Source organism: Rhinoraja longicauda, chromosome 38, assembly GCF_053455715.1.
Source record: "Rhinoraja longicauda isolate Sanriku21f chromosome 38, sRhiLon1.1, whole genome shotgun sequence".
Lineage (NCBI taxonomy): Eukaryota > Metazoa > Chordata > Chondrichthyes > Rajiformes > Arhynchobatidae > Rhinoraja > Rhinoraja longicauda.
The window spans coordinates 6,910,563-6,937,314 of NC_135990.1; the positions used below are offsets into that span (position 1 = coordinate 6,910,563).

Here is a 26,752-nt window from a genome sequence, read left to right on the forward strand (position 1 = left end):
AGTCTTTCAACATATGACATATATATGTCAAATATATTTGCTGTATAACGTTAATGAAAACTAACGCTTGTGTTAAAATGTTAGGAATAATAACATCCGATTGTCCAGAAGGTCAGCACCTTCTGAGTGTGCCTGATTATTGGGAGTTTTCTTGCATAAGCGAAATGGCCTTTTTTTTTTGTGGAACTTGCTCAATTTTTCTCTAGTGTAGTTTTAGTTTAGAGATGTAGTGTGGAAACAAGCCCCTTGGCCCACCGAGTCCGCCCCGACCAGCGATCCCTGCGCATTTACACTGCTCTATACACACACTTGGGACAATTTTACATTTATGACCAATCAATCAACCTACAAACCTGTACGTCTTCGGAGTGTGGGAGGAAACCGAAGATCTCTGAAAAAACCCACGCAGGTCACGGGGAAAACGTATTAACTTCCGTACAGACGGCGCCCGTAGTCGGGATCGAACCCGGGTCTCTTCCATTTTAGCCCGGCCCGGCCCATTTTGTGGTTTCTTAAAATCGAGCTGTTAACAGGAAATTTGAGGAAGGATATTCTTGCTATGGAGGGCGTGCAGCGTGGGTTCACTAGGTTAATTCCCGGAATGGCGGGACTGTCGTATGTTGAAAGGCTGGAGCGATTGGGCTTGTATACACTGGAATTTAGAAGGATGAGGGGGGATCTTATTGAAACATATAAGATAATTAGGGGATTGGACACATTAGAGGCAGATAACATGTTCCCAATGTTGGGGGAGTCCAGAACAAGGGGCCACAGTTTAAGAATAAGGGGTAGGCCATTTAGAACGGAGATGAGGAAGAACTTTTTCAGTCAGAGGGTGGTGAAGGTGTGGAATTCTCTGCCTCAGAAGGCAGTGGAGGCCAGTTCGTTGGATGCTTTCAAGAGAGAGCTGGATAGAGCTCTTAAGGATAGCGGAGTGAGGGGGTATGGGGAGAAGGCAGGAACGGGGTACTGATTGAGAGTGATCAGCCATGATCGCATTGAATGGCGGTGCTGGCTCGAAGGGCTGAATGGCCTCCTCCTGCACCTATTGTCTATTGTCTATTGTCTATTGTCTATATTAATCACCCGCCTAGTTTTTTCTATTGATGTTATTTCCCCTCCGTGTCCCTATAACCTGTTTCTCACAAGCCATTACTTCATTGTTTATTGTTGTTGCATGTACCGAGCGAGGTTCAGTGAAAAGCTTTCTTTTGCTTGCTATTCTATCAGATCAGATAATGCTGTACATAAATACACTCGAAAACCAAACTCCAGTACAATAGGTGGAGCAAAGGGGATGGCAGAAAGTGCAGAATATAGTTCTGCGCATTTTAGCCCATCGGTTCCATAGACAAGTGTAGGCACAAAATGCTGGAGTAACTCAGCGAGTCAGGCAGCATATCTGGGAGAGAAGGAATGGGTGACCCGAAACGTCACCCATTCCTTCTCTCCAGAGATGGTGCCTGGCCCGCTGAGTTACTCCAGCATTTTGTGTCTACCTTCAATTTAAACCAGCGTCTGCAGTTTTTTTTCTTACACAGTTCCATAGGCAAAAAGTCCAATGTCCGCAGTGGGGCAGAGGTGAATCGGGCAGTGCCTCGGCTTATAGAAGCCTGATAACGGAGGGGTAGAAGCTGTTCCTGCTTCTGATCGTGCTTGCTTCAGGCTTCTGTATCTTCTGCCCGATGGGAGCAGAGAGAACGAATGGCCAAGGATAAAGGGTGAGATAATGTTGCATGAGTTATGGGCGCCTCCACTTGAAAGATGGCTGTACAGTTTTATTTTAAAAGCGGCTCTCTGTCAGAGATTTTAATTTGTCTGAAGAAGGGTCTCGACCCGAAATGTCGCCGATTCCTTCTCTCCAGAGATGCTGCCTATCCCGCTGAGTTACTCCAGCATTTTGTCTGTATCTTTTGGTTTAAACCAGCATCTGCAGTTCCTTCCTACACATTTTAATTTGTCCTTCTGCATTTCTACAATAGACAATAGACAATAGGTGCAGGAGGAGGCCATTCAGCCCTTCTAGCCAGCACCGCCATTCAATGTGATCATGGCTGATCATTCTCAATCAGTACCCCGTTCCTGCCTTCTCCCCATACCCCCTGACTCCGCTATCCTTAAGAGCTCTATCTAGCTCTCTCTTGAATGCATTCAGAGAATTGGCCTCCACTGCCTTCTGCGGCAGAGAGTTCCACAGATTCACAACTCTCTGACTGGAAAAGTTTTTCCTCATCTCAGTTCTAAATGGCCTACCCCTTATTCTTAAACTGTGGCCCCTGGTTCTGGACTCCCCCAACATTGGGAACATGTTTCCTGCCTCTAACGTGTCCAACCCCTTAATAATCTTATACTTTTCGATAAGATCTCCTCTCATCCTTCGAAATTCCAGTGTATACAAGCCTAGTCGCTCCAGTCTTCCTGGTTTCGTCTTTCCCTTTCACCTCAGTGAGGTGAGGGGGGGGGGGGGGGGGGGGGGGTGGGGGTGCTGGGAGTAATGAAAATGCAACTTGACCTTTCAAAAGGGTATTTGCAATGCGACCAGTCAATTGTTTAAAAGTGTTCGAAGGGAGGAAACTGTTTGTACCCTGGTTTCCCTTCATCTTGGCAGGTCGAGTAAATGGTCGCTAATGGTAATTACCTGCAGAGGAATCTGGAGAATGTCTTCATAAATGTTTGAAAGGTCACTCATTTATCTCTGGTGACAAGATATTTATTATTTGGGAATCCTTCTGCAGAGTGAAAGATCCTTTGGTTTAGAGATGGGGGGGTGGGGTGGGGTGGGGTGGGGGAAGTGGTGTTAAATGGTTTAATGGACATTTTGTTCATGCATTTATCTTGACCCCTGACCCAGTGCTCGTGATGATTAATAGCAAGTTGCAGTTTTATCATGCACCAACGTGGTTAAATCCGAGATTTAGTCACGGAAGGGCTCGATGATCTGAGTTGGAGCCACTTTGCCAGAAGTTTTAATGTGTCTTTTGAAGGAAGACAAGGATGGAATTGCAGAGCTTGGGATCTTGGCTGTTAAAAGCGCAGCTGAAACAATTGAGTGGAAATCCGAAGTGCTTTTTGGAGGGGGAGGGGTGTTGGATGACATAGGGGATGGGGGACGTGAGGGTGGAGGGGAAGGTGGATTCGCAACGGGATCTGAACGTGTGGATGGGTGTTTTAATATCTTCACATTGTTTGGCACTGCACTGGATGCTCGTTAAGTGGCAGAGGCTCACAAAAGAGACAGGGGTAACTGCGGGTACTGGAATTACACAGGGAATTGTGCACGCAGCCCAGACCATCTAATGGGAAGCCGCTGGCAGGAGGAGAAAGGGATTGAATATTTGAGTCATCGTTAGCTGGAAAAGTCGGAAAATGAATGCATTTTAAATCTGGGAAAGAAATGCCTGAGATTGGAGGTTTCAATCAAAAGTTATCAATGTTATATTTAAGTTTAAACACTGCCAGTTTGAGACAAAACACAAATTGAACTTGTAATAAATAGCCAAATGGTGCCCAGTGGCGGAGCTGCTGTTTCACGCGTTCGAGTCTGACCTCTGGCGCTATCTGTGTGGAGTTTGCATGCTCTCCCTGTGATCGCGTGGGTTTCCTCTGGGTGCTCTGGTTTCCTCCCAGTCTGACTTATCATACCATATCATATCACATATATACAGCCGGAAACAGGCCTTTTCGGCCCTCCAAGTCCGTGCCGCCCAGCGATCCCCGCACATTAACACTATCCTACACCCCACTAGGGACAATTTTTACATTTACCCAGCCAATTAACCTACATACCTGTACGTCTTTGGAGTGTGGGAGGAAACCGAAGATCTCGGAGAAAACCCACACAGGTCACGGGGAGAACGTACAAACTCCTTACAGTGCAGCACCCATAGTCAGGATCGAACCTGAGTCTCCGGCGCTGCATTCGCTGTAAAGCAGCAACTCTACCGCTGTGCTACCGTGCCGCCCTTCTGCTGCTATCTGTGTGGAGTTTGCATGCTCTTCCTGTGACCGCGTGGGTTTCCTCTGGGTGCTCTGGTTTCCTCCCAGTCTGACGTCTGGTGCTATCTGTGTGGAGTTTGCACGCTCTTCCTGTGACCGAGTGGGTTTTCCCCCTGGCGCTCCGGTTTCCCCCCACATCCCGGATACGTTGTAGGTTAATTGGCCTACCGTCAATTTCCCCTGGTGTAGATGCGGAAATGGGATAACATAAATCCAGTGCAGGTGGACACAAAATGCTGGAGTAAATCAGCGGGTCAGGCAGCATCTCGGGAGAGAAGGAATGGGTGACGTTTCGGGTCGAGACCCTTCTTCAGACTGATGTCAGGGGAGGGGGGGCGGGGCAAAGATAGGATGTAGTCGGAGACAGGAAGACTAGTGGGAGAACTGGGAAGAGGGAGGGGAAAGCGGGGACTATCTGAAGACAAATCTAGTGCAAATGGTTGGTGTGGAGTCGGTGGGCTAAAGGACTTCCATCCGTACTGTTCATCCCACCAGAAATTGGAAGAACAGCACCTCATATTTCGCCTGGGCAGCTTGCAGCCCAATGGTATGAACATTGACTTCTCCAACTTTAGATAGTTCCTCTGTCCCTCTCTTCCCCTCCCCCCCCCCCCCTTTCCCAGATCTCCCTCTATCTTCCTGTCTCCACCTATATCCTTCCTTTGTCCCGCCCCCCTGACATCAGTCTGAAGAAGGGTTTCGACCCGAAACGTCACCCATTCCTTCTCTCCTGAGATGCTGCCTGACCTGCTGAGTTACTCCAGCACTTTGTGAATAAATCCATCCGTACTGTATCTCTAAACTAAACTCTGTAAATTCATGGGAAGGAAGAAAGAGTTGCTTGGGATTAAGTTCTATGTGGAGTTCTGAATGCCGCGAAGAGGTGGTCGAGCCTGCAAGGAGCCATGTTCGAACAGCGTAGAAGGCTAAAGATAAAGGATGGTGGCAAATGGAGAATTATAATGACAGACAGTGGGAAGATTGGAGCCTTCCTTGTGGGGTGAACAGAGGTGTTCTGCAAATTGCTCAGCCAGTTTCATATCTCCTTGCAACATAGGCGGCCATTCAGCCCACACCCAAGATGATTCTAACCCTTCCATCGATGTTCCAAAGACTGGAGCGACTAGGCTTGTATACACTGGAATTTAGAAGGATGAGAGGGGATCTTATCGAAACGTATAAGATTGTTAAGGGGTTGGACACATTAGAGGCAGGAAACATGTTCCCAATGTTGGGGGAGTCCAGAACCAGGGGCCACAGTTTAAGAATAAGGGGTAGGCCATTTAGAACGGAGATGAGGAAAAACTTTTTCAGTCAGGGAGTTGTGAATCTGTGGAATGCTCTGCCTCAGAAGGCAGTGGAGGCCATTTCTCTGAATGCATTCAAGAGAGAGCTAGATAGAGCTCTTAAGGATAGTGGAGTCAGGGGGTATGGGGAGAAGGCAGGAACGGGGTACTGATTGAGAATGATCAGCCATGATCGCATTGAATGGTGGTACTGGCTCGGAGGGCCGAATGGCCTCCTCCTGCACCTATTGTCTATTGATGTTATTTCCCCTCCGCTTCCCTATAACCTGTTTCTCACAAGCCATTAGTTTTAATCCGCCCCCTCCCACTCTCCTCCCACTCTCCTCCCACTCTCCTCCCACTCTCCTCCCACTCTCCTCCCACTCTCCTCCCACTCTCCTCCCTCTCCCCTGCGTACTACAAGCAATTTAGCACAAGGAGCATCTGTCCAATCCACATGTCTTTAGTTTAGAGATACAGCGTGGAAACTGAGTCCACCAAGTCCACACCGACCAGCGATCCCCGCACACTAACGCTATGCTACACACACTAGGGACAATTTGCATTTATACCAAGCCAGTTAGCCTCTAAACCTGCACGTCTTTGGAGTGCGGGTGGAAACCGAAGATCTCGGAGAAAACCCACGCGGTCACGGGGAGAACGTACAAACACCGTACAGACAGGGCCTGCAGTCGGGATCGAACCCTGGTCTAGTGCGCTGTAAGTGTTGCAAGACAGCGACTCTACCACTGCGCCTCTGAATAGATAAGGGCAGACACCATGACACCTGGAGGAAATGCAAACGGTCACAGGGAATAGTGGACCAGACTGGAGGTCAGGATTGGACCCCAGTCCCTGTGAGAAGCTGTGAGGCACGGTGGTGCAACGGTGCAGTTGCTGTCTTACAGCGAATGCAGCGCCGGAGACCCGGGTTCCATCCCGACTGCGGGCGCCGTCTGCACGGAGTTTGTACGTTCTCCCCGTGACCTGCCTGGGCTTTCTCCGAGATCTTCGGTTTCCTCCCACACTCCAAAGAAGTACAAGTTTGTAGGTTAATTGGCTGGGCAAATGTAAAAATTGTCCCTAGTGGGTGTAGGATAGTGTTAGTGTGCGGGGATCGCTGGGCGGCGCGGAACCGGTGGGCCGAAGGGCCTGTTTCCGCGCTGTATCTCTAAACTAAACTAAACTAAACTAGACACCAGCATCACTTGTTGGGCAACCGTTGATACTTGGTTTCTCCGGTTCAGAGCAGGCTACGATCTGAACATAAACACACAGCTGGGAAAAACGTGCAAGTGAATCACTGCTTCACATAATGGGACTCTTTTGAGCCCATGGATGCTGGTAAAAAGATGAGTCAAGACAGAAGATGTTGGACTGGGAAATTATTGTGAGGAAATGAGTGGCTGGAGGAGGTGGATCAACGGATTAGGGAGCTTTGTGGGAATGACTCCATTCAGAATGCTGAAAAAGAATGGGATGATTTTCCCAATGGGCGAATTCCATTGAAGCTGCCAAGAATGTGAATACTGGCGTGACCAGAGCAATCTTGGTTTAGAAGGATGGGGAGGGACCTTAATGAAATTTACCGCATAGTGAATGGCCTGGATGGAGTGGATGTGGAGCGGATGTTTCCACTAGTGGGAGAGTCTGGGACCAGAGGGCACAGCCTCAGAATAAATAGAAATGAGATTAGTTTCTCTCGTGGGGGATGGTGAATGTGTGTAGGCCAAGCTGTGTAGGCCAAGACATTGGGTACTTTTAAGGCGGAGATTTACAGATTCTTGATTAGCATGGGTGTCAGGGGTTATGGGGAGAAGGCAGGAGAATGGGGTTGAGGGAAAGATAGATCAGCCAGGATTGAAACTCAATAGACAATAGACAATAGGTGCAACAGTAGGCCATTCGGCCCTTCGAGCCAGCTGATCATGGCTGATCATTCTCAATCAGTACCCCGTTCCTGTTTCCTCCCCATACCCCCTGACTCCGCTATCCTTAAGAGCTCTATCTGGCTCTCTCTTGAATGTATTCAGAGAATTGGCCTCCACTGCCCTCTGAGGCAGAGAATTCCACAGATTCACAACTCTCTGACTAAAAAAGTTTGTCCTCATCTCTGTTCTAAATGGCCTACCCCTTATTCTTAAACTGTGGCCCCTGGTTCTGGACTCCCCCAACATTGGGAACATGTTTCCTGCCTCTAACATGTCCAACCCCTTAATAATCTTATACGTTTCGATAAGATCCCCTCTCATCCTTCTAAATTCCAGTGTATACAAACCTAGTCGCTCTAGTCTTTCAACATATGACAGTCCCGCCATTCCGGGAATTAACCTAGTAACTCGATGGGCTGAATGTCCTAATACTGCTCCTATGACTTATAAACTTATTCTGGATGAGAAAAGAAAGCAGATATCTTGTGCTGGTCCCATTACATAAATCTGAAGATGGGTCTCCACCCAAAACATCGCCCATTCCTTCCCTCCAGAGATGCTGCCTGTCCTGGTGAGTTACTCCAGCATTTTGTGCTTGTCTCCAGTGTAAACCAGCATCTGCAGTTCCTTTGTACACATCCTCGGTTCTTGCATCCCAGTTTGAGTCTGTTTCCTTGTCACTTGGGAACAAACTTTTGATGTGGACTTAAGTAACTGCAGGTGTTGGTTTACAAAAAAAAGACACAAAGTGCTGGAGTAACTCAGCAGGTCAGGCAGCATCTCTGGAGAGGGTGATTGGGTGACTTTTTGGATTGGGACCATTCTTCAGGTAGTGTAAAAAAATAACTGCAGATGCTGGTACAAATCGAAGGTATTTATTCACAAAATGCTGGAGTAACTCAGCAGGTCAGGCAGCATCTCAGGAGAGAAGGAATGGGTGACGTTTCGGGTCGAGACCCTTCTTCAGACTCTGAAGAAGGGTCTCGACCCGAAACGTCAGCCATTCCTTCTCTCCTGAGATGCTGCCTGACCTGTTGAGTTACTCCAGCATTTTGTGAATAAACTCTTCAGAGAGTAGTAAGGTAAAGAAAGCTAGAAGGGAGATGGAGTCGTGACGAAGTCTAGCATGTGAACGATGGATACAGGTGAGGGGGAGGTATCGGTTGGCAAATGGTTAGACAAAGGCCAAAGATGAAAAGACAAAGATAAGGTGAGATAAGGTGAGACTCAAGGAGACACGAGAATGCTGGAGTAACTCAGCGGGACAGGCAGCATCTCTGGACAGAAAGAATGGGTGACGTTTCGGGTTGAGACCCTTCTTCAGACTGAGAGTCGGGGGAGAGGGAGACACAGAGATAAGGAAGGGTAAGGTGTGAAAACGAGGCATCAAAGGGGATGAGAATAAAGGAAAATGTAGAATAGTTCATTGTTAGCTGGGGGAAGGTGACAACGAAGCAAACAGAGATAAAATTTAATCAGGGGGACAGTCAGACTGGTCGAAGAACTAAGATCCCGACCCTCATCGTAGTTCTCCAACCAGTCTAACTGTCCCCATGAATACATTTTATCTCTGTTTGCTTCGTTGTTACCTTTCCCTTGCTAAGGGGTTGGACAGGCTAGATGCAGGAAGATTGTTCCCGATGTTGGGGAAGTCCAGAACAAGGGGTCACAGTTTAAGGATAAGGGGGAAGTCTTTTAGGACCGAGATGAGAACGTTTGTTTTCCACACAGAGAGTGGTGAATCTGTGGAATTCTCTGTGGAATCTGTGGAATATAGCCAGTTCATTGGCTATATTTAAGAGGGAGTTAGATGTGGCCCTTGTGGCTAAAGGGATCAGGGGGTATGGAGAGAAGGCAGGTACGGGATACTGAGTTGGATGATCAGCCATGATCATATTGAATGGCGGTGCAGGCTCGAAGGGCCGAATGGCCTACTCCTGCACCTATTTTCTGTGTCTATGTTTCTAACACGCTTTTTCCATTTCTTTCCCGCATCGAGCTCCCACATCAATTGTTCTTCCCTTTTTAAAGTCCCGACATTCCATGTTCCCCCTGCCGGCCAAGCCTCATCACCCAGCCGCTTAGAGACGCTGACAATTTAATTCTTTTTCATTTTTTTAGTTTAGAGATACAGCGCGGAAACAGGCCCTTCGGCCCACCGGGTCCACGCCGCCCAGCGATCCCCGCACATTATCGCCACCCCACACACACTAGGGACTATTTTTACATTTACCCATTCAATTAACCTACATGCCTGTACGTCTTTGGAGTGCGGGAGGAAACCGAAGATCTCGGAGAAAACCCACGCAGGTCACGGGGAGAACGTACAAACTCCGTACAGACGGCGCCCATACAGACGGGCCGAATGGCCTACTCCTACTCCTGCACCTATTTTCTATGTTTCTATGTTTCTAACAATGATCTATTCTACATTTTCCTTGATCGGCCTCCCCTTTGATGTGTCGTTTCCACTCCTTCCGCTTCCTCGTCTCTGTCTCTCCCCCCCCCGCCTCACTCTCGGTCTGAAGAAGGGTCTCGGCCCCGCAACGTCGCCCATTCCTTCTCTCCAGAGATGCTGCCTGTCCCGCCGAGCTGCACCAGCATTTTGTGTCTACCTTCGGTGAAAACCTGCATCTGCAGTTCCCTTCCTGCACATTAAGGGGAGACGAGGTTTGAAATGTGAAGCTGGAGAAAAGAATATAGGTGGCAGGGGGGAAATGGGTGCACAACCAGTAGCGGTACAGACAATAGGTGCAGGAGGAGGCCATTCGGCCCTTCGAGCCTGTACGCACCGCCATTCAATGTGATCACGGCTGATCATTCTCAATCAGTACCCCGTTCCTGCCTTCCCCCCACACCCCCTGACTCCGCTATCCTTAAGAGCTCTATCTAGCTCTCTCTTGAATGCATTCAGAGAATTGGCCTCCACTGCCTTCTGAGGCAGAGAATTCCACACATTCACAACTCTCTGACTGACAGGGAGGAGAGGAGGGGATAAAAAGGTGAGGAGGGAGGGGGGGGGATGCATTTTAATGGCACGACAAAGCCATTGCTACATGCAATGTACCCCTTTGTTTAAGAGACCTATTATCCCAGATTTGGTTGCAACCTTCGGAAGTCTTGCATTACTGTTTACCAATCCTTTCACTGGCAATACAGTTTTGGTCCCAGGTGTCTTGGGACAGCCCCAATGCTGCCACTAGGGTTGCCAACTTCCTCACTCCCAAAGAAGGGACAAAGGGTGACTTCGTCACCGCCCCACGTGACCTCTCCCAGCCAGCGGCCACGCGCTCCCGCTCTACCAATGGCGGCCGCCATTGGTGGAGCGGGAGCTTGTGGCCGCTGGCTGGGTGAGGTCGCGCGGGGGCGGTGATGTCACCCTTTGTCCCTTATTTGGGAGCGAGGGAGTTGGCAACCCTACTAATACGGGACAAGGGCGGTCCCGTACGGGACAAACTAATCTCGCCCAAAATACGGGATGTCCCGGCTAATACGGAACAGTTGGCGACCATGGCTGCCACATTCATCTGGATAAAATCACTTGACCATTTGAGATTTATTTTCATACTGGAGGTGCTGTAATGGGTCAAAAGGTCTTAAGTGATAGGAGCAACATTCAGCCATTCGCCCATCAAGTCTACTCCGCCATTCAATCATGGCTGATCTATCCATGGCTGAGGGCGTGCAGCGTAGGTTCACTAGGTTAATTCCCGGAATGGCGGGACTGTCATATCTTGAAAGACTGGAGCGACTAGGCTTGTCTACACTGGAATTTAGAAGGATGAGAGGGGATCTTATCGAAACGTATAAGATTATTAAGGGATTTATTCACAAAATGCTGGAGTAACTCAGCAGGTCAGGCAGCATCTCGGGAGAGAAGGAATGGGTGACGTTTCGGGTCGAGACCCTTCTTCAGACTGATTATTAAGGGGTTGGACACGTTAGAGGCAGGAAACATGTTCCCAATGTTGGTGGAATCCAGAAAAAGGGGGCCACAGTTTAGGAATAAGGGGTAGGCCATTTAGAACTGAGATGAGCAAAAAACTTTTTCAGTCAGAGAGTTGTGAATCTGTGGAATTCTCTGCCTCAGAAGGCAGTGGAGGCCAATTCTCTGAATGCATTCAAGAGAGAGCTAGATAGAGCTCTTAAGGATAGCGGAGTCAGGGGGTATGGGGAGAAGGCAGGAACGGGGTACTGATTGAGAATGATCAGCCATGATCACATTGAATGGTGGTGCTGGCTCGAAGGGCCGAATGGCCTCCTCCTGCACCTATTGTCTATCCCTCCCTTCTAACCCCATTCTCCTGCCTTCTCCCCATAACCTCTGACACACATACTAATCAGGAATCTATCTATTTCTGCCTTAAAAACATCAATTGACTTGGCCTCCACAGCCTTCTGTGGCTAAGAATTCCATAGAGTCACCACCCTCTGACTAAGAGAGAGTTAGATTTAGCTCTTGGGGCTAAATGAATCAAGGGATATGGGGGGAAAAAGCAGGAAAGGGGAACTGATTTTGGATGATCAGCCATGATCATATTGAAGGGCAGAATGGCCTGTTCCTGCACCTATTTTCTGTGTCTACGTTTCTAATGAAATTCCTCCTTTCTAAAGGAACGTCCTTTAATTCTGAGGCTATGACCTCTAGTCCTAGACCCTCCCACTAGTGGAAACATCCTCTACACATCCACTCTATCCGAGCCTTTCATTATTTCGGTCTGTTTCAATGAAGTCCCCCCCCTCATTCTTCTAAACTCCAGCGTGTACAGGCCCAGTGCAGTCAAAAGCTCTGAGCTTGTGCCAGGCAGAGTTCTTTGTCTGCAAAGCTTGAATCTACCAATGCAGGGATAATTGAGTGACCATGTGGTGATGAATTTGCAACATTATTCATTTCTTTATTTTGCAGCACTTTCAGTTTCATTTCTTCTGCAGCATTCTTGGTTTCGAGAACCAAGTCCTTGGTTCTCATGCAAGTCCTTTTCCCTTCTCAGGAACCAAGAGAGGAATAGATCGGGTAGACGCATAGAGTCTCTTGCCCAGTGTAGGTGAGTCGAGGACCAGAGGACATAGGTTTAAGGTGAAGGGAAAAAGATTTAACAGGAATCTGAGGGGTAACCTTTTCACACGGAGGGTGGTGGGTGTTTGGAACAAGCTGCCGGAGGAGGCAGTTGAGGCAGGGACTATCCCAACGTTTAACAAACAGTAAGACTAGTACTAGGGCGGCACGGTGGCGCAGCGATAGAGTTGCTGCCTTACAGCGAATGCAGCGCCGGAGACTCAGGTTCGATCCTGACTACGGGTGCTGCACTGTGAGGAGTTTGTACGTTCTCCCCGTGACCTGCGTGGGTTTTCTCCGAGATTTTCGGTTTCCTCCCACACTCCAAAGACGTACAGGTTTGTAGGTTAATTGGCTGGGTAAATGTAAAAAAAATAAAAATTGTCCCTAGTGGGTGTAGGATAGTGTTAATGTGCGGGGATCGGTGGGCGGCGCGGACTTGGTGGGCCGAAAAGGCCTGTTTCCGGCTGTATATATATGATATGATATGATATGATACATGGACTGGACAGGACAGGTTTGGAGGGATATGGATCAAATGCGAGCAGGTAGGACGTGTAGCTGGGAAATATATGAAAATAACTGCAGATGCTGGTACAAATCGAAGGTATTTATTCACAAAATGCTGGAGTAACTCAGCAGGTCAGGCAGCATCTCAGGAGAGAAGGAATGGGTGACGTTTCGGGTCGAGACCCTTCTTCAGACTGTAGCTGGGAAATGTTGGCCGGTGTGGGCAAGTTGGGCCTATTTCCGTGCTGTTTCGATCTATCTCTCCCCCCCCCCCCCCCCCAGTCACTATGTAGCTGTTACAAGAAATGGGGTGTTCTGTCTGGATATGTAAGGGTTAAAGCTGTGGAAACCATTTTGTATTGTTTTGAGTCGAAGACTCACGGCCTGACACTCGGCTTGTAATACCTCCCAACCTTTCCTGCCCCCCTGTGGGCCCACATACCACAATCCCTCGGGCACATGCACTGCTCATCCAACTCCGATCTCGCAATTCCTCATGCCGTTTGACCTGCTTCCGCCTTCCATTCTTTAACACATTACTCGGCTTGTACTCGCTGGAATTTAGAAGACTGAGGGGGGATCTTATGGAAACGTACAAAATTCTTAAGGGGTTGGACAGGCTAGATGCAGGAAGATTGTTCTCGATGTTGGGGAAGTCCAGAACAAGGGGTCACAGTTTAAGGATAAGGGGGAAGTCTTTTAGGACCGAGATGAGAACGTTTTTTTTCACACAGAGAGTGGTGAATCTGTGGAATTCTCTGCCACAGAAGGTAGTTGAGGCCAGTTCATTGGCTATATTTAAGAGGGAGTTAGATGTGGCCCTTGTGGCTAAAGGGATCAGGGGGTATGGAGAGAAGGCAGGTACAGGTTACTGAGTTGGATGATCAGCAATGATCATATTGAATGGTGGTGCGTAAAGGCTCGAAGGGCCGAATGGCCTACTCCTGCACCTATTTTCTATGTCTATGTTTCTAACACGCTTTTTCCATTTCTTTCCCGCATCGAGCTCCCACATCAATTGTTCTTCCCTTTTTAAAGTCCCGACATTCCATGTTCTCCCTGCCGTCCAAGCCTCATCACCCAGCCGCTTAGAGATGCTGACAATTTAATTATTATTCTTTTTTTTAAATTTAGAGATACAGGGCGGAAACAGGCCCTTCGGCCCAACGAGTCCGCGCCGCCCAGCGATCCCCGCACATTAACACTATCCTACGCACACTAGGGACAATTTTTACATTTACCCAGTCAATTAACCTACATACCTGCACGTCTTTGGAGTGTGGGAGGAAACCGAAGATCTCGGAGAAAACCCACGCAGGTCACGGGGAGAACGTACAGACTCCGTACAGACGGCGCCCATAGTCGGGATTGAATCCGAGTCTCCGGCGCTGCATTCGCTGTAAGGCAGCAACTCTACCGCTGCGCCACCGTGCTGCCCCTGTTGTCTAAACCTTTACTTTTTCCCGGATCCAAAAATCACGTGTGCTGTACCGACGACCCACTGTCTCTCTTATCCATAGCCTGTCCCATTCGATCACTATTCCACGTTATAATATTGATCTTCAATTTACCCGGACCACAGACTCGCGCGATAAAGACTCTTAACTCAATTCCCTTGCTTTCCTGTTCGTTCTTTGATCTTGTTTGGGAACCTGATCAACCTCGGGCGAGGGACCACAATGTTCCAGTGAGTCAATAGACAATAGACAATAGGTGCAGGAGGAGGCCATTTGGCCCTTCGAGCCAGCACCGCCATTCAATGTGATCATGGCTGATCATTCTCAATCAGTACCCCATTCCTGCCTTCTCCCCATACCCACTGACTCCGCTATCCTTAAGAGCTCTATCCAGCTCTCTCTTGAATGCATTCAGAGAATTGGCCTCCACTGCCTTCTGAGGCAGAGAATTCCACAGATTCACAACTCTCTGACCGAAAAAGATTTTCCTCATCTCAGTTCTAAATGGCCTACCCCTTATTCTTAAACTGTGGTCCTTTGTTCTGGACTCCCCCAACATTGGGATGTCGGGGACCCAAGTCAAGGGGCAAAATCCCCCTCCGAAGTCTCCGCTTCACTGTTGCCACTTATTCACCCTTGTCGTCCATCCCAACGAGATCCTGCCGACCACGCCAAATGTGATAGTCACCTAGACCTATCTATGAAAAAATTCAAAGAACACAAGACTCAGTTTAAACTTTTTACTTTAACACCAAGGTGGGAGAAGACACGGAGACCTGAGTCTACTGTTGTTCAATCAAACACCTGCTTCTCTCCTTTTCAATGAATACCCCGAATACAGGCAATATTTATACAGCACAAAAGGCACATCCAGTAATTTTACACAGTTCAGTAATTTTCCACAGTTACATGACATCAGCCATTCTTAACAATAGCATAGTAGAGTTCCCATAGTATCGTTCCTTTAATTGTGTCAAACAGGAGTAAAGAGGAGTTGCATAGCTACGATGATTAGAGAGGCACAGTTGTGCGATAAGGAGACACCATCGGATCTAGTTCAGAACATTGGAATGTCCAGTCCTCAATAAACCCTGAGAAACAACTTCTTATCTGCAGGTGTCTGGTACCATGAAGGCCGACTTCCCACAGTAGCATGTTCAGCTTAATCGGCGGCACGGTGGCGCAGCGGTAGAGTTGCCGCCTTACAGCGAATGCAGCGCCGGAGACTCGGGTTCGATCCTGACTACGGGCGCCGTCTGTACGGAGTTTGTACGTTCTCCCCGTGACCTGCGTGGGTTTTCTCCGAGATCTTCGGTTTCCTCCCACACTCCAAAGACGTACAAGTTTGTAGGTTAATTGACTGGGTAAATGTAAAAATTGTCCCTAGTGGGTGTAGGATAGTGTTAATGTGCGGGGATCGCTGGGCGGCACGGACCCGGTGGGCCGAAGGGCCTGTTTCCGCGCTGTATCTCTAAATCTAAAATGTCTGCCACAGTTAGCACAAAATGGTTTCCACAGTTTTAACCCTTGCAGATACATCAAACTTCCTTGGGCAGAATGCAAGCAATTTTCCTGGTGATCCATTGTCAAGGTATTCTTAGTTTGGTGTGTCTTGTATTGCCTGCTCCTTGTTGCTTGTGCAAGAAGTCACGATCTTCCATCTGTATATCAGACAGTTCTTTGCATAGGTTTTGTCCATTTGGAATCATAAGACGGGGTTAGATCTAGGGTTGCCAACTGTCCCGTATTAACCGGGACATCGGGCTAAATTGGTTTGTCCTGTATGGGACCGCCCTAGTCCCGTATTAGGCCCAAGGGCACGCTGTGGGCCCGGATACTGTAGGCCCGGGGGCCGCCTAATGGTGGTTGCATAGCAACCAGCCTCCCAGCCTGGGCGGCCACCATTGGTGGAGCGGGAGTACGTGGCCGCTGGCTGAGTGAGGTCACGTGGGACGCGGGGCGTTGACATCCCCTTTTGTCCCTTATTTGGGAGTGAGAAAGTTGGCAACCCTAGTTAGATCCCACCAGGTGCCAGTGTGTGGGGCAGCTGGAGAAAGACTAGGAGAGTGGATAAAGGTGAAATTAGCCTGTCAGCCATTCCTCCACCATCCAGCAACTTAGCCTTTGAAGATTTAAGTCAAAGTTACACAACTATTCAATAAGGGAAGATTGATTACAGAAGGGAAAGCAGTTGTAACCGGAGCAGCCTAGATCATGTGTAGGAAGGAACTGCAGATGCTGGTTTACACCGAAGATAGACACAAAATGCAGGAGTAACTCAGCGGGTCAGGCAGCATCTCTGGAGAGAAGGAATAGGTGCCCAAGGTCATAAGTGATAAGAGCAGAATTGGGCCATTCAGCCCATCAGGTCTACTTTGTCATTCAATCATGGCAGCTCTATCTCTCCCATTGGCGGCACGGTAGCGCAGCGGTAGAGTTGCTGCTTTACAGCGAATGCAGCGCCGGAGACTCAGGTTCGATCCTGACTACGGGTGCTGCACTGTAAGGAGTTTGTACGTTCTCCCCGTGACCTGCGTGGGTTTTCTCCGAGATCTTCGGTTTCCTCCCACACTCCAAAGACGTACAGGTATGTACGTTAATTGGCTGGGCAAATGTAAAAATTGTCCCTAGTGGGTGTAGGATAGTGTTAATGTGCGGGGATCGCTGGGCGGCGCGGACTTGGTGGGCCGAAAAGGCCTGTTTCCGGCTGTATATATATGATATCCTAGTATCCGTTGACTTGATTTGGCTCGCTGGCATCTTTAATCCAGTTTCAATTGCGTTATCACTTGGGTTAAGGATGCCGTTGTTTCACATTCGTGTGATCCGCTCAATGAGACTTAATCCCACATCTGTAACTAAATTGCCATCAGAATCCGTCCCTCAAATTAGCGTGAAGATAGACACAGAAAACTGGAGTAACTCAGCGGGTCAGGCAGCATCTCTGGAGAGAAGGAATGGGTGACGTTTCGGGTCGAGACCATTCTTCAGACTGAGAGTCGGGGCCAGGGAAACGAGACGTATAGACGGTGATGTAGTGTGATATGGAACAAATGAATGAAAGACGTGCAAAGAAGTAACGATGATAAAGGAAACAGGCCATTGTTAGCTGTTTGTTGAGCCTCATTGAACTCAAAGCAAAATCCCTTCAAATTAGGATATTCGAGACTCAATCCCACATCTGTAACTGAATTGCCATCAGAATACGACCCTCAAATTAGGGTGAAGATAGACACAAAAAACTGGAGTAACTCAGCGGGACAGGCAGCATCTCTGGAGAGAAGGAATGGATGACGTTTCAGGTCATGACCCTTCTTCAGACTGAAGACCTGAAACGTCACCCATTCCTTCCCTCCAGAGATGCTGCCTGTCCCGCTGAGGTACTCCAGCAACCCAGATCTTGTTGAACAGCAGAGCAGGCTAGAGGGGCTGAGTGGCGTGCACCTGCTCATAGTTCATAAGTGGTCATTTATCTCGTGTCTGGGATTCTGCCGTTACCGTTTTGCCTGCAAATCCCCCCCCCCCCCCCGCTCCAAAGTCCTCGGAAAGTGAAATAAAATGTTTGGTCAATGTTCACTGGAGTTTGTGTTCACTGGAACACTCTGCTCCAAACCCCCTGGTGTGCAGAGAGAGAGAGGAGGAGATTAGCCATCTGTTTGGATGGCTCAACGCCTGTTGGCCTCCACCTCAGTTGGTTAGCATGGAGCCAGCGAGCTGGGAAATCTAGCTAGATGCTAGTAAAACAATTGGACTTGCATTGTTTCCAAACCACTCTGTGGACGTTTCTTTTCCTCCTCTTTACAAGGCGTGTTTATTTTTGGCTTAATGTGCAATTACTGGACTTGGATTTCACCCTGTAATTGCTGTTCTGCAGTCTTTTTATTGCAAAGTATTTTCAATCCAACTCTTTAGAAGTAACAAACCTCTTTGCTGTATCACCAGCCAAGTAATGTGTTGGTTTGACAATGGTGTTTTGTTAAAGTACCAGGTTTTAAAAAATATATATCTTAGCGAAATGCAAGATTTTGTTCTCCTGATGTGCCTGTTTAAGAGAAATCGTTTCATTTCAGTGGCTCTCGTCTCCAACTGTGACCGACCCATTTGTTTTGTTTTCTCCTCTTTCCCCCCCTCCCCACACAGTGTAAACCATCTCAAAGCTTGTCCCAAAGGTATTAACCAGAAGTAGGAGGCGCAGAGAAATCCATTCATCAAAGCAGTCTTGTGTAGCGTGGAACACTTGCACTGATCTGATCTGGATTAGTGCACCAGGGACCTGGAGGAACAAGGTACCCAAGTTTTAAAACACAGCAGCTGGAGGATCAGAGACGCATTTCTAATCCAGGCACGGAACACGCAATGGACTCCAAAAACGAATCTTTCTCCAATGATGAAGTGAACTATATGGATTACACAGACTGGTATATCGATGCTCCTGTGGACACCACTCTCCCAGCTGAGTATGTCTGCCTTCCTTCCGTCCGATTGTTAATTGAGCTTATCTTTCAGGAATGGTTTTGCCTTCATTTCTCTCGTGCTTTTGCTTTCCTCTGCAGGTTAATTCCGTGCAGTCCCATTATCCAAGTTGATTTGTTTCATATCTCTGCGGCAGGCGTCTCGGTAAGTTTACAACTCCACTTGCGACGCGTGTTTTTCAACTATGTTTTCAAGCGTTTGGGGGGGGGGGGGGGAGGAGGGAGCACCTTTTCCAGCCTAATTAATTGCTCCCCACTCTCAACCGTTGTACTATATTTGTTCTCCTAGCGAAGGCGAGCGCTGAAAAATTAGTAAATCCAGGATATAAATACCACCACGTCAGACCACCTCTGACCCTCTTGGTCTGTCTATAAATCACATCAGTGGCCGCTTCGTAAAGGAAATTGTGTTCCCTTGATTACAAATGTCCCTTGGTGTGGTTTGCGCTATGATCTCTACTGCTTTACCATTGTAGTGCCTGAAATGTGCTGCCTGAGTTGATATTTGAAGTAGATAAGATAACGGCACTCTTAAGAGGCTTTTTGGCAGGGAGTGGAGGGATATGGGTCATGTGCAGATGAAAGGGATTAGTGTAATTTAACACCATAGCGTTGCACAGCATGGGAATGGACCGCTCGGCCCAGCTTGCCCAGTCCGGTCAAGGTGTCCCTTCTACAGACACTCCTCGACTTACTGATAAACCCATCGTAAATCGGAAATATCGTAAGTCAAGGAGCGCCTTAGCCCATATCCCTCTAATTCGTGAAGGAAGGAACTACAGGTGCTGGTTTACACCGAAGGTAGACACAAAATGCTGGAGTAACTCAGCGGGACAGGCAGTATCTCTGGAGAGATGGAATGTTCCCAATGTTGGGGGAAGTCCAGAACCAGGGGCCACAGTTTAAGAATAAGGGGTAGGCCATTTAGAACAGAGATGAGGAAAAACTTTTTTAGTCAGAGAGTTGTGAATCTGTGGAATTCTCTGCCTCAGAGGGCAGTGGAGGCCAATTCTCTGAATGCATTCAAGAGAGAGCTGGATAGAGCTCTTAAGGATAGCGGAGTCAGGGGGTATGGGGAGAAGGCAGGAACGGGGTACTGATTGAGAATGATCAGCCATGATCACATTGAATGGTGTTGCTGGCTCGAAGGGCCGAATGGCCTACTCCTGCACCTATTGTCTATTGAATGGGTGAAGTCTCGGGTCAAGACCCTTTTTCAGACTCGCGTTTCAGGTCGCCAACTTTTTCCTCTCTCCAGAGATGCTGCCTGTCCCGCTGAGTTACTCCAGCATTTTGAGTCTTATCTTCCCTCTAACTCGTGTTCTCCGCAAATGCCGTGGACTGAAGGGCATGTCTAGTGTTGCCAATTTCCTCGCACCCAATTAAGGGACAAAGGGTGACATCACCGCCCTGCGCCCCGCGTGACCTCACCCAGCCAGCGGCTGCGTGCTCCCGCTCCACCAATGGCGGCCGCCCGGGCTGGGTGAGGTCACGTGGGGCGCGGGGCGGTGACGTTACCCTTTGTCCCTTAATTGGGAGTGAGGAAGTTGGCAACCCTACTAATACGGGACAAGGGCGGTCCGGTACGGGACAAACTAATTCAGCCCAAAATAGGGGATGTCTCGGCTAATACGGGACAGTTGGCAACCCTAGGCATATCCCTGCTGTGTTAGAAATTCGGTGCCCAAGATTTGGAGAGCATTCTGCATTGTTAAACAGGATAGTTAACACAAATTACATCTGCTCTTTGGGTGCCTTTAGTCAAGCAGCACTGTGTTGGAACAAAACTGTACGTCCAAGCTCCTGTTTACCCTTCCTCCAACACTTGAATTTATTGTAACACCCATTCATAGAAACATAGAAAATAGGTGCAGGAGTAGGCCATTCGGCCCTTCGAGCCTGCACCTCCATTCAATATGATCATGGCTGATCATCCAACTCAGTATCCCGTACCTGCCTTCTCTCCATACCCCCTGATCCCTTTAGCCACAAGGGCCACATCTAACTTCCTCTTAAGTATAGCCAATGAACTGGCCTCAACTACCTTCTGTGGCAGAGAATTCCACAGATTCCTTCTCTCCAGAGATGCTGCCTGTCCCGCTGAGTTACAATAGACAATAGGTGCAGGAGGAGGCCATTCGGCCCTTCGAGCCAGCACCGCCATTCAATGTGATCATGGCTGATCATTCTCAATCAGTACCCCGTTCCTGCCTTCTCCCCATACCCCCTGACTCCGCTATCCTTAAGAGCTCTATCTAGCTCTGTCTTGAATGCATTCAGAGAATTGGCCTCCACTGCCTTCTGAGGCAGAGAATTCCACAGATTCATAACTCTCTGACTAAAAAAGTTTTTCCTCATCTCACTTCTCCGGCATTTTGTGTCTATCTTGAATTCATCCCATTTCCGCTCCAGGGGCCTGTTGTGGCCGGGGTAACTTCAAAGTAATTGGCTGGCTGTGGGTGTAATAGATGGCTTTGCTGACGGCAAGTTTGTTTTTACCCTGGATGTGGTTGGACTATTTAAAGCAAATGGTGAAATCTATATCAAAGATTCTTCCCCCAAACCAGCAATCCAATGAGTGGGGTTTAAAACTTAAGTTGGGAGCAGCCTGTCGTGATATTCTGGTCTGGCAACCTCACCAGAAAGTCCAAAGGTAAGATGTGGTAATGTGGGCTGGTGGGTTTGATAACCAGGTACGAAGAATTTATTTGTTAGTCTGAAGTCTTTAGAAGGGTCTCGACTAGGGTTGCCAACTTTCTCACTTCCAAATACGGGACAAGGTGACGTCACCGCCCCACGCGAACTCACTCAGCCAGCGGCCACGTGCTCCTGCTCCACCAATGGCTGCCGCCTGGGCCGGGAGACGGGTTGCAACCTCCGTTAGGCGAACGCGCTCGGCCCCACTCCCCGAACGCACTCGGCCCCGCTCCCCGAACTCCGTTAACATTAACGAGCTCCGTTAGCCTACAATGTCTGGGCCTACAGTGGCCCGCGGGGCCGAATATGGGACTCTATGATTAATGCAACTGTGGAGAGTGACTAGGGTTGCCAACTTCCCCACTCCCAAATACGGGACAAAGGGCGACGTCCCTGCCACTCTCGCCCAGCCAGCGGCCACGTGCTCCCGCTCCACCAATGGCGGCCGCTGGCTGGGCGAGGTCACGTGGGGCGCGGGGGGCGGTGATGTCGCCCTCTGTCCTGTATTTGGGAGTGAGGAAGTTGGCCACCCTACTGATACGGGACCACCCAAAAATACGGGGTGTCCCGGCTAATACGGGGACCGTTGGCAACCCGAAGAGTGACGGGGTTTGTTTGTGCGTTGCCTCTTGCAGGTTGTGGTGCTGGTGCTGCTGACGTTCTTTGTGAAGCGCAGGCGGATGTGCAGGAGTTGCTGCGGTGGAGCTCCGGGCCTGTTGCAGTTAAGTGCCTCCTTCCCCCCGCCCCCTCCCCTCCCCGTGCCCCCCGCCTGAACCCTGGGTGAACCAGGCTGTGGAATTCCTGAGGTCAGAGCCTTGACACCGGGTGTAGATGCATCACCGGCCTGATGAGCCAGCACTCCCAAGACCTCCTCACCTCTGTCTTGTGTAAACAAGCAAGCCCTGCCTAGTCTGTGTTCCTTTGAACCAACATCCGACCAAAAACACTGTCCCAATGTACTTTTAAGCCTCCATTCCTGACTATATATGATGCGGTGGAATTTTATTTATCTCGGGAGGGAGATTTGGATTTAGTTTAGAGATAAAGGGCGGAAACGGGCCCTTTTGGCCCACTGGGTCCGACCAGCCGACCAGCGATCCCCGCACACTGGCGGCAGTTTTTACACTTACCCAGCCAATTAACCTACATACCTGTACGCCTTTGGAGTGTGGGAGGAAACCGAAGATCTCGGAGAAAACACACGGGGAGAACGTACAAACTCCGTACAGACGGCACCCGTAGTCGGGATCGAACCCGGGTCTCCGGCGCTGCATTCGCTGTAAGGCAGCAACTCTACCGCTGCGCCACCGTGCCGCCCTATTTGATTTGCCAACAGTCATAAAAACACAAAGGACGTCGAATGTATAAACTGGAAGTGTGGCGGCTTTAAAGGACAACTTTTTTTCCTCTTCATTGTCCAAAGTGATATTTTTTCTCACTTGTGTGAACAACTTTCATTCTGAACCTTTTCTGCCCTCCCCCTCCCCCCCCCCCATTTTGAAAATCTCCTTAACCCTCCCCCAGTGAAACAGGCTCGTGCTCATTAAATTGGGATTTTGCTGAGGGATCTTTTTCTTTAAAAATTAACTAGGTTAATCCCCACTAGGAATGTGTGACTATGTTCTGTAATGATCCTTGCAGCTGAGCCTTATTCAGAACGCTGTTCAAAAACCCATACAAGGCTTTCAATCCTTTCTTTCCTCTCTCGCCCCCCTCTCAGAACTTGGATCTGTCATCTATATACTAAAACTCTTGTTTGTTTGTTTGTTTGTTCCTGAACTACAGCCAAAACGGTGCACGATAGCGCGACAATTTTAGGCCCACCTAACTCACCGTCGTCAATTTGGTGCTAATGGAAGCAGTTTCATCGAAATCGGTGTTATATTTTTTAAGTTATTCGCATGTTAAAGTTTAAATCTATCTCCTAGGGAGGGAGGGGAGCAGGGGGGTTGAGGGGGATGGAGTGGGGGAAGGGGGGGTGGAGGGAGGGGCAGGGAGGGAGGGGCAGGGAGGGAGGGGGTGGAGAGGAGAGGGTGCTGCACCAATGCAAGAGAGGTTTGGGCTCAACGGGTCCACTTGGTCTGCAGTTGTACAGGGCCCTATTGAGACCGCACCTGGAGTACTGTGTGCAGTTGTACAGGGCCCTATTGAGACCGCACCTGGAGTACTGTGTGCAGTTGTACAGGGCCCTATTGAGACCGCACCAGGAGTACTGTGTGCAGTTGTACAGGGCCCTATTGAGACCGCACCTGGAGTACTGTGTGCAGTTGTACAGGGCCCTATTGAGACCGCACCTGGAGTACTGTGTGCAGTTGTACAGGGCCCTATTGAGACCGCACCTGGAGTACTGTGTGCAGTTGTACAGGGCCCTAGTGAGACCGCACCTGGAGTACTGTGTGCAGTTGTACAGGGCCCTATTGAGACCGCACCTGGAGTACTGTGTGCAGTTGTACAGGGCCCTAGTGAGACCGCACCTGGAGTACTGTGTGCAGTTGTACAGGGCCCTAGTGAGACCGCACCTGGAGTACTGTGTGCAGTTGTACAGGGCCCTATTGAGACCGCACCTGGAGTACTGTGTGCAGTTGTACAGGGCCCTAGTGAGACCGCACCTGGAGTACTGTGTGCAGTTGTACAGGCCCCTAATGAGACCGCACCTGGAGTACTGTGTGCAGTTTTGGTCTCCCAAATTTGAGGACGGATATTCTTGCTATTGAGGGCGTGCAGCGTAGGTTTACTAGGTTAATTCCCGGAATGGCGGGACTTTCATATGTTGAAAGACTGGAGCAGCTAGGCTTGTATACACTGGAATTTAGAAGGATGAGAGGAGATCTTATCAAAACGTATAAGATTATTAAGGGGTTGGACACGTTAGAGGCAGGAAATATGTTCCCAATGTTAGGGGAGTCCAGAACCAGGGGCCACAGTTTAAGAATAAGGGGTAGGCCATTTAGAACTGAGATGAGGAAAAACTTTTTCAGTCAGAGAGTTGTGAATCTGTGGAATTCTCTGCCTCAGAAGGCAGTGGAGGCCAATTCTCTGAATGCATTCAAGAGAGAGCTAGAAAGAGCTCTTCAGGATAGCGGAGTCAGGGGGTATGGGGAGAAGGCAGGAACGGGGTACTGATTGAGAATGATCAGCCATGATCACATTGAATGGCGGTGCTGGCTCGAAGGGCCGAATGGCCTCCTCCTGCACCTATTGTCTATAGGTCTAGTCACAAATAAAAATTGGACTATGCAAACTTCCTGTTGATGCAAAGTGCTTTGCTGTTTGATGTTCCACTTGGCAATGCCAATCCGAGTTTAGGTTTTTTATTGTCACGTGTACTGAGGTACAGTGAAAAGCTTTATTTTTTTGGTATGCTTTCCCACAGAGATAAGATACAGTTGTGTTGAGTGTAGTTTGTCACGTGTACCAAGGTACAGTGATAAACTTTTCTTGCATTCTATCCAGTCAGTGGAAAGACGAGAGATGATTACAATCAAGCCATCCACCGTGTACAGATGCATGGTAAAGGGAATAACGTGAATAATGTTTAGTGCAAGGTAAAGTCCAATCAACGATAGTCCGAGGGTCTCCAATGAGGTAGATAGTAGCTCAGGACTGCTTTCTAGCTGTCGATAGAATAATAATAATAATAATAATAAGCATTTATTTTATATAGCGCCTTATCTGGTGCTCAAAGCGCTTTACATAAACAATCAAACATAAAAACAAACAGACAAACTATCCTAACGGAGAAGCGGTGAATGAACAACGCCAGCGTCCTCTCACGTCAGGGTCCGGCAGTAGACAACAAAAAGCACAGGACACACAGATACAATTTTTACACAATTTTTACACAAACAGCCATCACAGTGATTGCTCTAGGCACACCCTCACTGTGATGGAAGGCAAAGTCTTATCTCCTCCTGATTTCTTCTCCCGTGGTGCCACGAGGTGATCGAGGCTCCCAACTTTTTGAAGCCCCCACCGGGCGATGGAAAGTCCCAGGGCCGAGCCGAGCAGGCCGATGAAGGTCCTGAGCCCCCACCGGGCGATGGAAAGTCCCAGGGCCGAGCCAAGCAGGCCGATGAAAGTCCTGAGCCCCCACCGGGCGATGGAAAATGCCGCGGCCGAGCCACGCAGGGCGATGAAGGGCCTGCGAGCGGGTCGATCAAACCTCGCACTTCGGGGCGGTTGAAGCTGCTACGGCTGGAGCTCCCAAAAACCGATCGCCAGCCAGGGACCTGCGAACTCCCGATGTTGCGGTCTGCAGGGCCCACGGCCGAAGCCTCCGAGATGGTAAGTCCAGGCCCTGCGACCGGAGTCTTCGAGGTCGATCCCAGCTGGAGGCCGCCGACTCCACGATGTTAGGCCGTAGCGCGAACGGAGATACGACACGGTAAAGGTCGCATCTCCGTTGAGGAGGAGATTAGAAAAAAGGTTTCCCCCAACCCCCCCCCCACCACCCCCCCACATACACAGAGTTAAAAATAAAACAAAACAAAACGTACATTAAACGATGACAATAGACAAAAAAAAAAAAAAAAGACAGAGAGACTGCCGGTGAGCCACAGCTGCAGAACACAGCCACGCACCCAAAAGAATGGTTCTGTTGCCTGATAGCAGCTGGGAAGAAACTGTCCTTGAATCTGGAGGTGTGCGTTTTCAAACTTCTACACTTCTTGCCTGACGAGAGAGTAGATAAGAAGGAGTCACTAGGGTGCAACAGGTCTTTGATTGTGCTGCTGGCCTTGCCGAGGCAGCGTAAGGAGTTAATGGAGTCAAAGGAAAGGAGGTTGGTTTGTGTGTCGGTCTGGGCTGCGTCCACAATTCCCTGCCATTTCTTGTGGTCTTGGATGGAGCTGTTCCCAAACCATGCTTTGGTTTAGAGAACCACGCCCACTGGGTCCGCGCCGCCCAGCGATCCCCGCACATTAACACTATCCTACACCCACTAAGGACAATTTTTTTTTACATTTACCAAGCCAATCAACCTACATACCTGTACGTCTTTGGAGTGCGGGAGGAAACCGAAGATCTCGGAGAAAACCCGCGTAGGTCACTGGGAGAACGTACAAACTATGTACAGACAGTGCCCGTAGTCAGGATCGAACCCGGGACTCCAGCACGGCATTAGCTGTAAGGCAGGTGCTCTACCGCCATGCCACCCTATGCTGTGATGCATCCCAATTAAAAATCTACAGCGCATATACCATACATGGATACTATAAGAAAATAACTGCAGATGCTGTTACAAATCGAAGGTTAATAGAACCATTGATCTCAGTCTAAAGAAGTATAAGAAAATAACTGCAGATGCTGGTACAAATCGAAGGTATTTATTCATAAAATGCTGGAGTAA

General features: G+C 49.0%; 1 protein-coding gene across 2 annotated transcripts in view; it reads left to right on the forward strand.

The window, feature by feature from the left end:
- The first annotated feature begins 12,169 nt into the window (after positions 1-12,169).
- stra6 (signaling receptor and transporter of retinol STRA6) overlaps positions 12,170-26,752 on the forward strand; it is a 50,542-nt gene continuing 35,959 nt past the window's right edge. The window contains exons 1-4 of one of the 2 annotated variants that reach the window (XM_078429941.1): positions 12,170-12,258; positions 18,377-18,693; positions 18,790-18,853; positions 22,041-22,126. In XM_078429941.1, coding sequence (XP_078286067.1) covers positions 18,593-18,693; positions 18,790-18,853; positions 22,041-22,126 — 251 coding nt within the window. In that variant the 5' untranslated portion in view covers positions 12,170-12,258; positions 18,377-18,592. Of the gene's footprint in view, positions 12,259-18,174; positions 18,694-18,789; positions 18,854-22,040; positions 22,127-26,752 lie in introns of those variants that run through there. The other variant, XM_078429940.1, reaches the window with a different exon arrangement.